We start from the raw sequence: 17768 nt of genomic DNA on the forward strand, positions 1-17768 counted from the left end.
GGAGTCGGGGCCGGAGGAGGGGCAGAAGGAGGGAAGGGTGCGGTCGTCCTAGCGGTCGCCTTCCCCGGCCCGCGGGAACCAGTTTAGCAGCACCGGCTCACCGGACGCACACCTGGCGCGCAGGACACACGCAAGGCTCGCGGTTCTCCAGCGCACCGGCCGCTTCAGGGTAAGTCCAGGCTCCCCGCGCGCCTCCGCCAGCCTCGCCGCCGCCCAGCTGCCCGCGGCGCGCAGCGGTCCGCGCGTCTCGCCCACGTCCCCTGCGGGCGCCGCGCGACCCTGGGTAGCGTGGACTGGGCGCCCACGCGCGAACGAGCCAGGCCGCGCAGGTGCAGGGTCCGAGGGCAGAGTTCACTTCTCACATTTCAAAATCGAGAAAACAGCCCTAGGGGAGCTCGAGTGCTGTGCTCTGGAAAGACCACCCAGCTAGCCGAGTAGGGATCCAGTTGGCCATCGGGACCTTCCCAATCCTGAAAGGACCGGGAACAGAAGCGGAGAAGGGCGTCAAAAGCATGGTCTGGATGGGGGGGGCGGGGGATCTCGGGAGGCGGTGGCAGGCCCCAAGCTCCGTTCTGACTCCTTGGAACCCTGCTCATCCTTGTCCCCTTCACTTGGGCAATTTATTTTTACTTATTTTTTAGGAGGTAGAAGAAAAGTGTGTTTAGATATTGGGCATTTGGCGTCCAAGAAGTTTGCGTGTGTGTGTGTGTGTGTGTGTGTGTGTGTGTGTGTGTGTAAAGGCTAACCGTTTTCTTTGATTGCGATAGAGTTCCATTCACTAAACATGAATCATTCCCCTCGAATTTGGCATTGGAGTCAGCAGGTGAGGCATCCCAGTAATTTGATTGCAAATGACCATATATAGAAAATTGTGGCCAGGAAGTTCTGTGTGGCTGGAATCCCCTCTGGCTGCTGATAAGAAGTTGCACCACTGAGATAAATTTTTTCCAAGGGTTGTGATCACAGACCTTAGGACTCTGCCCTCTAGGAGAGCTCATTTACAATTTTTTAAAAATCCACATCATAAAAAAAATGTAACTCATGAAAACATTGTCTTGCAAAGATGTCACCATCAGCTTTCACGGAGGCAGAAAAGTTCAAACTGACAAAGAGAATTTAAAGATGAAAAGAAAACTGAAGCCATGTGGTTATGTAGAGAAATCTACTCAGGAATAGGGATATGGGAGGAAGTGAAAGGAAAGGATGTAGCCACTCTTAATTCCTTTCAGAAAAGGATGTTTAAGTTCATGCGACCATCTTCCTCCCCTCCCCTCTAAAAAAAAAATTTTAATAAAAAAAAAGTTCTATGGTTAGGTCATTGGGCCTCCACTGTGGAGTAATTTTTTATTTGTTAAAATTTAAGTCAGTAACAATTGTTAATAATTTAGAAATTATGCTGGATCAACACATAGTATCAGCTCTGACCATGTATGGAACAACCAACCACTTGGTTAACGCAAAAGCATGGGGTTAATTAAAGTCATACCTTCAGAGAATGGCTGCCTGGATTCAGTCCCTATTCACCAGCTGTGTGACCTGACTGTTAGGTTACCTCAGTGTGCCCCACCATCTTCATATGCAAAATTGAGATGTTATTAACGATAGCTAATGTGAGGCTTCTTTATATTAAATCATTGATTCATTCAGCAAATATTGTTTTATTGTCTAGAGTGCCCCAGTGAGCAAACATATAAAAAAGTCTAACTTTACAAAAGTAACCTTTTAGTGCTTTTTTATATTACCTGGCATATGGTAAGGACTAAAAAAGCTAGCTGATATGATGATACATATTATCTTGCTCAATGGCAGCAACAGCTCCTCTCCCGTGTTTACAGGTAAGAAAACTGAGGCTCCACGAAATTGTGTCCAGCTCTAAGAGGGACATATATGGTGTTACTCTAACTAGAGAGCCCCCTGCCCTTGGCTACAGAGAGCCTGAGAAAATCAGGGCTAAATATTTTCAGGGACTAATGGTGTAATTTCCTGTTGAACTTTGTTCTGGGACTATCATTGTATTTTTAGAATATTTTGTTCCCAGGATGGGCGGGAGCAGCTTGCATTTCTAAATCAACCCTAGAGATACGCCAGCATTGTTGGAATAATGTCAGTTTATGAAGGAGCTGCCCTTTTCACCTCTGTATCCTACCAGCAGCTGGACCGCCTTCTCAAAGAGCAGGCGTGACTGTTTATAACAGACATGGCCTGGAGCCTTGTAAAATGTAAATGCAGATTTCACAGTCAAACTCGGAAAATCAAATTGAAGCCAGCTAAAATCTATGTTGATGGGGGCCAATTTCCTGTGTTTTTATTTTTCCTATAGTGGTGGTCTCTCTTGATTAAAGAAGTCAGCAAAGTAATTTTACTGTATTTAAAATGAGTCAAAATTGGGCTTTCCTGGAAACATATGTGTAAACCTCTTAAGTCAGGGATTTTTTTCTCTTTTTGAGCCCTCCCCGGGCCTAGCGCCATCTCCTGTATATAGTAGGTGCTCAGTAAATGTTTGCGTAACAAATGAGCTCCTTGATGTTGGAGATACATCCTCTTCCTGAGGGGGTTTCTCTCTGAGTGCTGGTTCTCATTTCTGGATTAAAGATTAAGCAATGATGAATTTACTGAATTTGGAATCCTAGACTTATTCCGCTTAGTAATTTTTTTCTTTCAACAGGTCAGTGGGATCTGCGCTGAAGGCAGAGGCAGGACAGCATGGCCTCCCTGTGGGTAAGTGGAGATCAAGCCTTCCTAACACATGACTTGTCTGAGTCCGATCAAAATATGAAGGGACATTTTCTGAAAGGTGATCAAAAGTTTATCGAAAAAAAATGAACATGCCAAAAAGGCTCGCAGGTGCCCCAAAATAATAATGTATTATAAAGGTACATAGTTAAAATAATTTATGATGACACCAAAGCAGAGAGATCAATAACAGAGAATTTATTTACTATATAATTTGTGAATTTATTATATGATAAATAGCACAGAGGAAAAAGTGGCTTATTCAATAAATTAGGAAACCTTTAGCTATTTGGGAAAAATGTAAATCTGTATTCCTTCTCCTCCTTACATTAAAATAAATTTCATATGGATAAAAATAACTTAGTGAAAGAGATGCAATATGGGTAAAATTTAAAAATAATCTTGGAGTGGAGAAGGCACCAAAATCAAAAGCCTAAAAAAATCTTGATTTACTTAAATATATATAAATTTATTATTTTTGACAGCAAACAATACTATTAGAGTCGGAAGACAACCCACAGGGGAAAAATATTTGCAGCAAGTCAGACCAAAGGCTTATTTCCTCAACCTAAAAATAACTTTAATAAATCAATAAGAAAAGTGAACTCAAAGGAAAAATTTGCAAAGAATATGAGTTGAGCATGGAAAGAAGAAAATTCAATAAACATATGAAAGCATAATATACCTCACTGAAAATTGAAGAAATATAAATAACACAATTAGAAATTATTTCCTACCTAAGAAATTGCTCAAGGTGAAAAAAATATAGTAAGACCAACGTTGCAGAGGATTTGGGCAAGACAGGTACCCTCACACTGTTCTTGAAAGAATAAACTGGCCACACTTGTTACAGGACCCCGCCTATGCCCACCACCAGGAGGCAAGACTCCCAGTGCAAGAGTTTGGTGAAAAAAGAAAGGGGTTGTTTAGTTAAAAGTTATACAGATTTAGAATAATGGCAGATTTCTGCTGTTGAGTCCTGCTCCCTTTAAAACACCCCAAAACACATAGTCCCGCCTCCCTCTGCCAAACCAGGCCAGTTTCAGAATATGCCATTCAGAGGTAGTGTCTTTCAGAAAACTAGAAGTCTGCAGGTGAGCATTCTCAGTCACTGTTCGGCTCCAAGCATCCCTCGCCGGTCCAGGTGGCTCGGCAGGTGCCCGCACAGCACAGCTCCATCAGCTCTCCTTACATACCAGACCTCGCGGTGGGCTGGACCCCTTATCTACACCCTTTCAAACCCTGTGGCTGCTTCCACCTTTTCTCTCAGGCTGCCTTTATTTTAAATGCTTGACTAGCAGCTTCCTACTTGACCTCATATCCAGCCCTCTTTATCTATCTCCCATATCTTTTACCTTCTTTCAGTGCGATCTTAAGTCAGGGCAAGAGTTCCCTGTGACACACAGACATCGGGGTGGGCATCCACCTCCCCCAGCTATGTCACAAGTCATTCACTAGACATTCTTAAAGTCACGCACACCTTTTGCCGGGAGGCAGGGAGGTTGGGGAGAGCCAGCAGCAACAGCATGGCCATTAATGTGCTATTGTTATGCAAAGTACCTTAAACGCAGTATCATCAGCTTCTTTCCCCCCAGTTAAGGTTTGTGGGAAATACGCTTTGATATTTTCAGTGACCCATACTCTTCACTCCATTATACAGTTTTGGATGTTACATTGGCAATACCTATCAACGTTTAAATGTACCTGCCTTTTAATGCAGAAATTTCACGTCAGGGTATTTATCATATGGATATTGAAACAAAAAAAATTAAACAAAAACAAATAAATAAAAATTTTTAAAAAGGTAAAAAGAGATTTAAGAAAAATACTAAATAAAAAATGTAACTTTAGTCCTGGCTGGTGTGGTTCAGTGGACTGAGTGCTGGACTTTGGATCAAATGGTCCCTGGTTCAATTCCCAATCAGAGCACATGCCTGGATTGTGGGCCAGGTCCCCAGTGGCAGGCACGTGAGGGGCAACCACACATTGATGTTTATCTTCCTCTTTCTCCCTCATTTCCCCTCTGTCTAAAAATAGATGAATACAATCTTTCTAAAAAATGTAACTTTACACTTAAAGGAACTGGAAAAAGAACAATAAACAAAGCCTAAAGTAAGTAGAAAGAAGGGAATAATAAATATCAGAGAAGAAATAAATAGAGTCTAAAAAAACAATACAAAAGATCAATGAAACCAAGAGCTGGTTCTTTGAAAAGATAAACAAGATTGACAAATCTTTCACCAGACTCATCAAGAAAAAAAGAAGGAGGACCCAAATAAATAAAATCAGAAATGAAAGAGGAGAAATAACAACTGACATCATAGCAATACAAAAGATTGTAACAAAATACTACAAACAACTATATGCAAACAAATAGGACAATCTGGAAGAAATGGGTAAATTTCTAGAAACACACAGTCTTCCAAAACTGAATCAGAGAGAATCAGAGAATCTGAATAGACAGATTACAAATAGTAACATGGAAGCAGTAAATAAATTAAAAAAACAACCCAAGAAATAAAAGTGCTGGACTGGATGGCTTCAGATTAAATTTTACCAAACATTCACAGAAGAGCTAACACCCATCCTTCTCAAATTATTCCAAAAAACCCAAGAGAAGGAAAGATGCCCAAGCTCATTTTACGTGGCCAGTGTTGTCCTAATTCCAAAGGCAGATAAAGACACTACAAATAAAGGAAATTATGGGCCAGTATCCCTGATAAACGTGGATGCTGAAATACTCAAAAAAGTATTAGGAAACCAAGTCCAGCAGTACAGTAAAAAGATCATACACCATGGTCAAGTGGGACTTATTCCAGGGATGCAGTGTTGGTACAATATTTGCAAATCAATAAACACAATACACAACATAAACAAAATGAAGAATAAAAAGCACAGATCATATAAATAGGTATAGAACAAGCTTTTGACAAAATCCAGCACCAATTTGTGATATGAAATCTCAGCAATGTGGGTATGGAGGGAATATATCTCAATATAATAAAAGCCATATATGATGAACACACAGCCAGCATGATACCCAATGTGCGAAAAAAACGCAAGTGTTTCCCTTAAGGTTAGAAACAAGACTGGGATGTTTGCTTTCATCACTCTTATTTAACATAGTATTGGAAGTCCTAGCCACAGCATCAGACAAGAAGAAATAAAAGGCATTCAGATTAGAAAGGAAAAAGTAAAACTGTCATTATTTGCAGATGATGTGATCTGTATATGGAGAATCCTAGAGATTCCACCAAAAAACTGCTAGAACTGATAAATGAATTCAGTAAAGTAGCAAGATACAAAATAAATATTCAGAAGTCAGTTTCATTTTTATACACCAATAATGAACTATTAGAAAGGGGAACTAAGAAAACAACTCCATTTACAATTAATTCAAAACAGTATTCTGGTTTCTCTGCAGATCATATAAATCTTTCGCCTTTTACAATTACTTCAGAAAAATAAAATACTTAGGAATAAATTTAACCAAGTATGTATAAGACATAATACAATATAATCAGAAAATTATAAGACACCAAAGAAAAAAGTTAAAGAAGATACAAATAAGAGGAAGAATTAACATCATTAAATGACCATACTACCCAAAGCAATCCATAGATTTAGTGCAATTCTTATCAAGATGCGAAGAACAAATATTCCCAGAATTTGGGGGGAACCACAGAAGACCCTCAATAGCCACAGCAAACCTGAGAAAGGAGGATAAAGTTGGAGATATCATGGTACCTAATATCAAACTATCCTATAAGGCCAGAGTAATCAAAATACCATGGTACTGGCATAAAAACAGACATATAGATCAGTGGAACAGAGTAGAGAACCCAGAAATAAACCCACACTTTTATGGTTAATTAATATTCAACAAAGGGGATAAGAACATATATGGGAAAAAGATAGTCTATTCAATAAATGGTGCTGGCAATATTGCCAAATACATGCAAAAAATGAAACTAGACCACCTTCTTACACCATACACAAGAATAAAGTCAAAATGATTTAAAGACTTAAATGTAAGACTCAGTACCATAAAAATCCCAGAAGAAAACATAGGCAGTAAGATCTCAGACATTTCTTATAGCAATATTTTTTTTATGATACATCACCTTGTGCAAGGGAAGCAAAAGAAAAAATAAACAAATGGGACTACATCAAACAAAAATTTTTTTGCACAGCATAGGAAACCGTCGACAAAATGGAAAGACAACCCACTGAATGGGAGAACACATTCACTGATACATCTGATAAGGGATTAATATCCAAAATTTATAAAGAACTTAAAAGACCGAACACCAAAAAAAAATACAGTCCAATTAAAAAATGGGCAAAGGACCTGAATAGACACTTCTCCAAGGACATACAGATGGCCAATAGATACATGAAAAGATGCTCAAAGTCACTAATCACCAGAGAAATGCAAATTAAAACCATAATGAGATATTCACCTCATGGCTGTCAGAATGGTTATCATCAATAAATCAGCTAACGACAAGTGCTGGTAGGGATGTGGAAAGAGGGGAACCCTCCTACACTGTTGGTGGGAGTGCAGATGGGTGCAGCCACTGTGGAAAGCAGTATGGAGTTAAGCTCAGAAAATAAAAAATGGAAATGCTCTGTGACCCAGTGATTCCACTTCTGGGAATTTATCCAAAGAAACCTGAAACAGTAGTTCTAAAGAACATAAGCACCCCTGTGTTCATTGTAGCATTATTTACAATCACCGAGATATGGAAGCAGCCCAGGTGTCCATCAGTAGATGAATGGAGAAAACATCTATGGGATATTTACACAGTGGAATACTACTCGGCCATAAAAAAGAAGAAAATTTTACCCTTTGTGACAGCACGGATGGACCTGGAGAACATTATGCTAAGTGAAGTAAGACAGAGAAAGACAAATACCATATGATCTCACTCCTGTATAGAATCTAATGAACAAACTGAACTAACAAACAAGCTAGAGGCGGACTCATAGATAGAGAGCAGGCTCTGGTGGGAGTTGGGTGGTGGATGGGGGTAGTTAGGAGTGGAGGAATCAAGCAAAAAGGAAAAAGGACTCATGGACATGGACAACAGTGTGGTCATTGTGGGTGTTGGGGTATAAGGGGGATTAATGATCACAGGAAAAATCCAATTAAAGAAATGAATGTTCCATATATGAACACCCTAATAGAGCAAATTAATAAAGCCCCTAGAACTTAATGTGAAAAGAAAAAGACAACTGCCAGTTAAAACCACAAAGAGATACAGACCAACAGCTGTGAGAGGGGAGGGGGCTGGGGGCTGGGTGAGAAGGATGAAGGGATTAAGCAAAGAAAAAAACGAAAGTCTCCTGAACACCGACAAAAGTATGGTGGTTGTCAAAGGGAAGAAGGTATGGGGGGATGCAAAAGTAGGTAAAGGGGGGATAAATGGTCATGAAAGGAGACTCGACTCTGGGTGGTAAACACACAACATGCAGATGATGAGTTGTAGAACTGTACACCTGAAACCTATATAATTTTATTAAACCACTGTCACCCTAGTAAGTTCAATTAAATACATAATCCTTTCCCTATTCATAAATAAATAGGAAGGAAATGAATGGCCCGTGCTGCAGCACAGAGGAACCTTGAGGACATTATACTGAGTGAAATAAACTAGTAATAAAAAGACAAAATACTAAATGGTTCCATTTACATGAGTTATCTAAAGTAGTCAAATTCATAGAGACAAAATAGAAGAATTGTGGTTGCCAGGGGCTGGGGAAGAGACAAGGGGAGTGGCTGCTTTATGGGTACAGGGTTTCTGTTCTGCACCAGGAAGAGTTCGGAGACCTGGTTCAGAGCACCGTGAACAGTCTCACCACCACTGAACTGCACACTTACAGTGGGTTAGTGTCATCAATTTTATGCTATGCTTTTTGCCACAATAATAACGCCCTCAAATTTGTGTAAACATTCTTATCACTAAGTTTTGTCTTGTTCCCTCTTACACACAAAAGCACACAAATAAGCGATGAAGTCAGTGACTTTCTACAAACTGTAGATGGTGTGTGGTGATCAGTGCGACTGATATCATGGTTATCGTGCTGACTTTACTGGAGTTAATCTGATCAAGAGAGAAGACTTCAGTTGCAATTTCCATCTTTAGGTGAAAGCATGGTTGGTTTGCGAGGTCTGCGTATTGTCTGTCGCAACCTCTGGTTGTTTCAGATGAATGAGGAATCGATGTCACGCTACTGTGACCTTGGTTTGGAAATGTGGACAATCTCTGTTCAGGCCCGTGTTCTGCTCATTACGGCTGATGGAAAGTGGTTTGTACTCTGTGATTCAAGGTCCCTTGTCATATATTATTATCTTTAGGTCCATGGCCAGCACTAGGGCAATGCGCAAATTAAAATGTTGAGGAACATGACTTTTAATAAGATAGGTAATAGTATTTCTTTGTCTATGTGCCTCTACAGTGCTGGCTTTCTCATGCAGATAATCCTAAACTCTTCCCTCCTTCGTCAGTTCTTAACTTCCTTTTGCAGAATAGTAGTGAATACAATTACTCTTTGTTTGAACCCTCACAGTATTTTTATTATGGAACTAAAATATTTCTAAATTAACTCGTAATCATTGTAATCATCATGAAACTTATCTTAACTTGCTATACCTTCTTCCTTCCCCATTTTAGACTCTAATTTGCAATATGAGGAAGGAGAACACAGAGCCACTCTGGGCCCAAGGGATGGAAGGAGTTTTACAAAAGTAACTTCCCATAAATAAGATGCCTGTTAACTTTGTTTTGAAAGAGTGATATCCAAAGGGTAGTTAAACAATTGAAGCAGCAAGTTCTGAGTTCAGTGCAATGGGCTTTACTGAGAGCAGAATAAAGACAGGAAAGCCAAATCCCAGTTCTTTTCATAGCTCTCTAATTGGTTAAAAGGCAGACCCTTGAGTATGATGTTGAGCAAAATGCTTAGTGTCTCAGTCCCAGCCTCCTCATCTGTAAATGGGTGTACGAACAGTACCGACATCCTCTAGTGTTTGTAAGCATTAAGTCAGTTCATGGAAATGCATTCACTGTGCCTGGCGTGTGGTGAGCACTCAGTAAATATAATCATCATCATTTCAATATAGTGACTTTTTTCTAAAAACAGTTCTTGCTAATCAGTGCCTCTGCAACTGCTTTAGGGAGGGATAGTCTGCCTGTTTCCTGGGCCTGAATTTATTACAAATCAACAGCATCCCCACTCCTTACAGGAATGATTTCTCTGAGCTACCTGCAACAGATGGTTTCTCCAAAAGATTATGTCTGATCACTCCTGTTTTCAGTATTTTCTAGTGTATGTGTATGTCTGTGCATACATTTAAGACTTCACTTTTTAGAGCAATTTTATGTTCACAGCAAAACTGAGGGAAAACTATCAAGATTTCCCGTTACCTCCTGCCCCCACACATGCACAGCCCCCCATTATCGACATTGCCCACCAGAGTGCTACATTTGTTGCCATTGGTGAACTTGCCTTGACACAGCATCGTCACCCAGAGGCCACATTATAGTTGACTCTTGGTCTTGTATATTTGGTGGGTCTAGGCATTTACATGTATTTAAAAACACACTGAATGCCCCATTCCCACTCCACGTGGGTGTGCTGCGGCACAGCTGACACTCCCGGGAGTCACTGTCAGACTCCACAGGTTGCAGGGCTCGGTCCTCACCTCAGGCGCCAGCTGCCAGTCTTGGCGCCACCTGCATTTCCCAGCGATTAGCTACGAACTTGGGGATTTCCCTGACCCCCTCGGTTTGATATTTCTCTATAACAACTCACAGAACTCACTGAAAGAGCTATACTTACAATGACAGATTTATTTTAAAGGCTACACAGGGGGTGAGGTCTGGAAGGGCCCTGGATGCAGAGCTCCCGTGCAGGCTCCCATGGAGCTGTGGGGCTCCGCCTCCCCGCACGTCACTGTGCTCACTGGCTAGGAAGCTCCTCCGAGCCTCAGTGTCCAGTCTTCACCCGGCTTTCCCTGCATAGGTGTGCTTCAGTAAATGGCTGGCCACGGTCCCCTTCCCTTCTTAAACTGCCAACCCTGTAATCAGTCAAAGTCTGGTCTTTTTAGTGGCCAGCCCTGATGCTGAAGCTGTTTAGGGCCCCCTCCCCCACCAAATGAGTCAACTCATTAGCATAATAAGGACACATTTATCACTCAGGAGCTTCTGCAATTTTTGAACCTCTGTGCCTGGAACCCAGGACAAAGAGCAGATGTTTTCATCAGACGTCACATATACAATGCACACCAGGGTCTACAGGGTTTCCAAACATCGCAGTTCTTTATTTTTTTTTTACTAAAGTTATGTTCACACTGGTGCCATTCAGCTTATGCTGACCAGAAGCTCTGACTGGAAGTTACCTCTTTCATAATAAGTAACAGAAAAGTGAGTTCATGTTTTGTAACAACTAGAGAGTGGCAGCAGAATCATTTAAAACCTGGGGCCCATGGAGAAGAATTAATAAAAGGGATTCCTGATGGTGGAAGAGCTGGGGAAGGTTCATCTGCAGCAGAAACCTACTAACGGGAAAAGCTGGTCCCTGATAATGTATCCACGGTGAGAATCAGAGAGCACGGCTTCCTTCCCCACCCGGCCCTCCCTCTCTTTTCTGGGAACTAGGTTTGTGCAGTTTGACACCCGCGGACACACGTTCCCATTCCTGCTGTGTCCCCAGAGGAGTGTGCTGCTGTGAGAACAGATCGTGGAGAGGCACTGCCTTTCAGACTCTGTCCCATGGATGACACCAACCCTGGGCATTGGATGCTGTTTTTCCAAGGACTCTGTGAGAGTCCCATCCAGTGTCATATGTTTGCCTTGGTGGGGACATCCTGTTAGACCTTCGTTTCCGGGTGTGTTTGCTCTTCCTGCCCACGCAGATTTAACACGTGTGGGGAGAACACCTGTGTTATACCCCTGTGGGAGCACTGAATTTCTCCACTCGTCTCCTTCCTGTCTACCACATCTCAGGGCTGGAAAATCTGGCTTTCTAACTATTTTCATTGAAACTGACTTTTCCCATCCCAAGCAGAGCAGTATATACTGATGAAGTGTTCTTCAACAAGATTGCAACTTCCTGTCTGGTGTGTTTTAAACCGTGTTCCCTGAAGCTTCTTTAGACAAATATTGGCACTCAGACAGTTACACACATGGCTCTCTGCAGGAAGTTAATGAAAAACAGGTTAGACCTGGATTTCAAATCAAACATGAGGGCTTTGTTTGAGGACAGAGCCTGGAAAGACCCTGTATAACCTGAGTGAGAGGAGAGAGGCTTCCTGGGAATGAGTGGGACGAACGTTGGAAAGCCGTTCTTTGCCACTTCCCCAGCCCAAGCTCAGTCCCCACGGAGGGAGGGTCCCTCTTTCACATTTAATCATAATGAAGAGTATAATTTGCCAATCTAATGAGAGGCCTTTGAAGAAGCCTGGTAATCAGAGCCACAGAGGAAAAGAAAAAGCTTTTACATTGGGAGCAAGGAATGTGAAAGGGGAAAGGTGATTTGATTCTCCTGAAAAGTTTGGTGGTTGCAAAGCAGTTAGAAAAATATTTCAGAGTCCTGAACAACAAGAGTAATACAGAGAACTCATATGAATTAAAAGAGAGTAAGTCAAAAGAGCAAACAGTGTTAAAGCTTGCCCCTTCCTCTGTTACCATATTTTTGTCCCTTTTATTTTCAGTTATTCGAGGCACCTCCCCCAGCTCCTAGAGGCATGTTTACGTCCAGTGGTGACGGCCCCAGGTGAACAGGGTTGAGGAAAGGCGGAGAATGCATTTGTCAGGTGCTTGACATGCAGTGTGGAGCCTTGAAAAGTCTACCTGGCCTTTGAGAATTACTAAAGAAAGCAAGACCCAGAACCAGAAAGCATTTTTACTCACTTATTATTCACTTAACAAATGTTTACTAAACATCTACTGTGTGCCAGATGCTGTTTCAAGCTCTGGGGATACAGCAGGAAAGAGGAAAAAATTAAAAATCACAGGGCTCACATGCCTCTGATTTTCTTCTGGGAGACAGATGGTAAACAAAGAAGTGTATAATATATAAAGTCAGTTTTAAGTACTCCAGAGAAAAGCAGAGGTGGATAATGACAGTGATGGGGAGTGTTTTTTCCTGCTCAGATGTCTAAGAAGTCAACAGAGAGTGAGCTGGGAGGATGTCATAGGGAAGAGCATCCAGGCAGAGAGATCAGCAGGTGAGAAGCTCTGAGGCAGATGGGAGAGGTATATTTAAAGAGCAACGAGAAAATTCCTGTGAAGTGATAGGAGGCAGCCAGTCAGGTTTGAGGGGGTGTTACAATTCTCTCTCTCTCTCTCTCTCTCTCTCTCTCTCTCTTTCTGGCTTTCTCTCTCTCTGGTTACTTCAGGATCCTCCAAGGTCCACAAAGATTCCCAGTAGTTTCAATAGCCTTTGCATAGACTGTTCAAGAGTTTCTATTCTCCAGGTTTAGGAAGCATTCTTAAATCTGTAGCAACTTACTATTAGGACTGTCACTTCCCAAACACAAGCGTACAAAACTCACAACATAATGCATTTTGCCAACACTTAATGTGGGCATTAATGACCTTGGCCATGGATACAAGAAGAGTTCTGCCCGGAAAGTTACAAACCCTGAATACCCCTGATCTCAGTGCCTCACAGGCAGATTTCCACTCCCATAGAAATGAAGTGGGAAGAGGATGGGGGTCACCACTGCGTCCCCCAGTCCTGCCTAGCCAGCCACCAATCTCCTTCAAGAAGATGTGGGTGATGCCAGATTTCCCGCTTCAATGAGCCAAGTTCCCTGTGTCTTCTGCAGTTAGAGTGCAGGTCCCTTAGATGGCGGTGTCTCCCCCAGGGGATGAAGTTGGACGTCCACAGAGCTCTAGGTGTGGCCAGAATAGCCCTGTTAGTCTTCAGCCCTTTCTGGCTGGCCCTTGGCCAGCAGGAAACTTGGAACTCTTTTCAGTTAAGCATGTGACTTTGATTATGCTACAAAAATATAATTTTCAGATACTGGTGCTAGGTAACTCAAAAGAAGATGACTATAAGTTATTTATAATCTGCTTCAAACAAATCATGGAAATTATTCCAAGAAAGAAGTTTGTGTTGATAAAGCCTTTCTGGGGCCCAGTGCTCCAGGCCCAGTTCACGCAGCTGGGTCTGCTGCCGGTGTCAGAAACCCTGAGACCGGGGAGGACAGAATCACTGGGAACCAGGCATCCGTCCCAACTTCCAGAACCAGCTTTGAAAAACCTGGAATAGCCGTGGTGCTGAAAGTGGTCACTGGAAAATCCCCCCCCCCCAAATCTCCCTGGACATGAGGATCACTCAGATTTCTGGGTTGTAGAATATTGGAAAGAAGTGACTTCATCAGGCCATTGTTGGGTATAGACCCTGGAGAAATTCCATACCTTGGGATGTCATTGTTGGTTTCCATCTACTTCCAGCAAAACTCATTCCCAGTTCCTCATTAAGCCCCACTACCTAGAGGCAAAGCACTGGGCTAGGGGCTGGATATATTTGAAACGAAAGGTCTCTGCCCTCTGGAACTTTATTTTAGAGGAGGCAGAGACACAGATGTAAACGGTGAGAGACACTGCGGAAGCTGAGTGCGCTAATGGGGAAGGTGCTGAGGTGGAGAATAAACAGGTCCCTCTCAGTCACATGGGCGGCAGATGGCCCAGTCAGAGAAGGTGACCTTAGTGCAGGGCACTGACAGTCAAAAACCATTCCAGGTGGAGAGAACAGCACAGACAGAAGCGTTAAGGTGAGAAAACAATTCAGCAGGGCTCTCAGAGAACTGAAGTGGGATGGAGAAAGGGGAGAGTGGTTCCCAGGTGAGGGCGTTGAGCAAGGCGGTAACCCTGCCGGGCCTTGTGGACGGTGCGCGGAGTTGCGACTTCATTCAGTCTCCAGTGGGAGGTCAGAGAAGGGTGTTCTGTAGGGAAACGCCAGGACCCGACTTAGCTCCCTCACAGGTCCCTTGGCTGCTGGGTGGATGTGGGGAGGGAGACCAGTGCAGATGCCCCCGTCCAGGAGAGCACGGGTGACGTGGACGACAGCAGCCCCAAGGATGCTGGGGAGAAGCTCACATGAACGAGATTCTCTTTTCCAGAGAGTCTCAACCGGGCCTGCTGGTGATCTGAATGGGAGGGCAAGAGCAATGACGGAATCAAAGGAAACTCCTAGGTTTTGTGTTGGTGGTGCCATTTACAGATGTGGGGCGGGTTGGGGACGAAACTCAGACTGCGGTTGGGTTGTCTGGGATCACACCCTGGCTGTGCCACACACGCAGGCTGTGCGACCCTAGGCAAGCCTCTTCCCTCTCTGTGCCTAAGACTTCTCCCTTGTAAAATGGGGTCATAATAGGGTGGTTTTGAGAGTTAACCGAGCAGATGTCTATAATGCACGTGAGTACCACGTAAGTGATAACATGGGGGCAGAAGTCAGCTTGGAGGGAAATAATGAGTTGATAGGTGAGAAAAAAAACAGATAAATCAAGTAGAGCAATATACCCATGTTCAAAATAGAAGCCTGGGCTGGAGATACAAAGGTGGGAGTTGTCTGCATACAGAAGGGACGGTGGTGACAGTAACCCACAGCAGGATCGGAGGGAAAGGAAAGACAAAGAGACTTGCCATTTTAGAAGAACCTGTTTGATGAAGGTCAGGCAAAGGGGAGAATTAACGAGAGCTGGAGTGATGGGCAAGCCTCGGAACAGGCCCCAGAGCCAGGAGAAGACAGAGGTCCAGCCGTTAACCTTGAGTGATGCTACAGTTCCTCCTTGTTCTAACCTGGGTCTCCTAGGAAACGCAGCACGAATTGCCTGTTTGTCCCTGTCTTCCCTAGTGGGGTCACAGTTATCTCTCCACTCCAGCCCCACACTCCCCTCTGTTACCACATTCCATTGCTCTTGCTCTGTCACTCCCTGATGAAATCAGAAGAAAAGCTGGCAAGCATGATATTTTTCTCCTTTGAGTGAGTACAAGATGAAATGCAAACATCTCCGTTGGGCCTCTCAGACGCATTGCTAACATAACAAAGCTGTAATGTCAGCCTCGCTTCTATCAGGCGTCCCCCAGGCTGCCAATCTCTGCTTCCCATCCCCTGCTTCTCTGTGCTGCCCTGGGTGGAGTGCAGGCCTGCAGTGGTGATGGGGAGACTTCTGTTAGCAGTGACCCCTGCCACCTATAGAAGGCGGCAGGGCCCCTAGGATTAGCCCTGCAGGACCTCTGTGGCTACAATCCTTTTCTCTGACAGCTTACCTGCTGCATGAGTTTCCTGAGGTGGTCATTCCAAAGTGCCACAAACTGGATGGGTTTGAACAACAGAAATTTGTTGTCTCATGGTTTTGGAGGCTAAAAGTACAAAATTACATTGGGTGTGGGACATGCTGCCTCTGAAACCGGCCAGGGGATGGATCCTTGATCAACTTCCTGGCCTCTGGTGGTCTGCTGGCAGGCTTGGGTGTTCCTTGGTACGGCTCCAGTCTTCGCCTTCCTCCCCTTATGATGACATCACATCCTCCCTGTGCGTCTCTGTCTTCACATGACTGTCTCCTAAGGACACCAGTTACGCCAGAGGAGGGGCCCACCCTCCTCTAGTACAACCTCATCTTAACTGATTCCTTCAGCAGTAACCTTATGTCCAGCTAGGTCCACATTCGGATGTCCTTCGAATTAGGACTTCAACATATCTTTTGGGGGAGGGACACAGTTCAGCCCACAACACCTGCCTTACTTGACCATATTTCATTCCAGGGCCTGTCATGGTAAACTTACTTTGGTTTTGAAAATCACCTTTTAGTTGAAAAATTGAAAGAGAAGTCTTACATTTTCCAAGATTTGATTGCTTTATTTTTTCAGTCTACTCCAGTTTTCCTTTTATCATAAACCTTCATGACCAGACAGTTTGACATTGACTGAGCAGAGAATGATCATTTCTCCCTGGCTCTTTGAGAGGCCCAAGTCCTGGAGTTTCCACGGGGCATTGATTCGAAAGCTTCACTTTTGGATATGGCGTTCACAGGGCTCTGCGGAGACAGGAGTGATTTGGCTCTGACTCACCTGCCACACATACCTGCAGCAGCTGCTCTTCTTGGTCTGGAGTGTTTGGCTTTAAATATGGTTCAACATTTAAACACCTTGTGTTCACCTCTCTCATTCATTCTTCTGTAATGTTGATATTTAACTTCTTGCAAACCCAGGGTCCTTTGCATGAAGAAATAGGTGCCATTGGCCTTCACGGGTCAAGCACAGACTGGCCTCTGTCAAGGGGTTGTAGCAAACAAATCCCCAGGCCCAGCTTGGCCACATCTGTGGCTTCAACGTCTCGTGTGCTATGTCTGACCTCCAAACGACAGTTTTAGAGCATCAGGGAAAATCATATTGGCATGAAAAAGATGGTTCAGGTGAGATGCTGCCTAGCCTAGTAATTAGCAGAAACAACTTGATGAGAGTGATCGCTTGCTGGCTGTGAACTTGGACAGGTTACTGAAGCATCAGTTTCATTCTCATCCGTGAATACAGTTTATTATAGTATCTACATTTTAAGTTTATTGTGAGGATTCAATGCGCTAGTACCGGAAACATGGTCAGCACAGTATTTGGCTCCTAGTAAGTAATAGCGATTCTTATAAAGATAAAGAGCTCCTGTTATTTCCCCTTTTATTTACACATTACTTGCTCTAATTTCTTTTCCAGCTGGTTTCAGGATCACTTTGTCTTTGGGGGCATCCGAAGGTCAAGTTTGAGAAAAGGAAAGCAACTAAGTGTGTTGAAGGGGTGTGGATGGCAATCTAACCATTACTTTTTTGAAAAGAAACACTTGACAAGTATTTATGCAGCGTGCTATACTCGCACTGACCCTTTGTTGGGGGGGTGAAATTACTGAAAATAAACTGTCAAATATTGGTTAGTAATTTAAATGTTGGGGAGGAAAGCCTGCAATGAAGCAGGCAATGCAAACAGTTTTGTTTGCCTGCAGAAGCACCAACATTCCTGAAACAATGAGCTCAT

The 17768-nt window shown here is 43.3% G+C and overlaps 1 protein-coding gene across 1 annotated transcript in view; it reads left to right on the forward strand.

Annotated features, from left to right (window-relative positions):
• ANXA3 (annexin A3) overlaps window positions 1–17768 on the forward strand; it is a 51845-nt gene continuing 34077 nt past the window's right edge. The window contains exons 1-2 of the mRNA XM_053655695.1: window positions 1–169; window positions 2666–2718. Coding sequence (XP_053511670.1) covers window positions 2704–2718 — 15 coding nt within the window. The 5' untranslated portion in view covers window positions 1–169; window positions 2666–2703. The remainder of the gene's footprint in view (window positions 170–2665; window positions 2719–17768) is intronic.

Source organism: Artibeus jamaicensis, unplaced genomic scaffold (assembly GCF_021234435.1).
Source record: "Artibeus jamaicensis isolate MK-2021 breed Jamaican fruit bat unplaced genomic scaffold, CSHL_Jam_final scaffold_1031, whole genome shotgun sequence".
Lineage (NCBI taxonomy): Eukaryota > Metazoa > Chordata > Mammalia > Chiroptera > Phyllostomidae > Artibeus > Artibeus jamaicensis.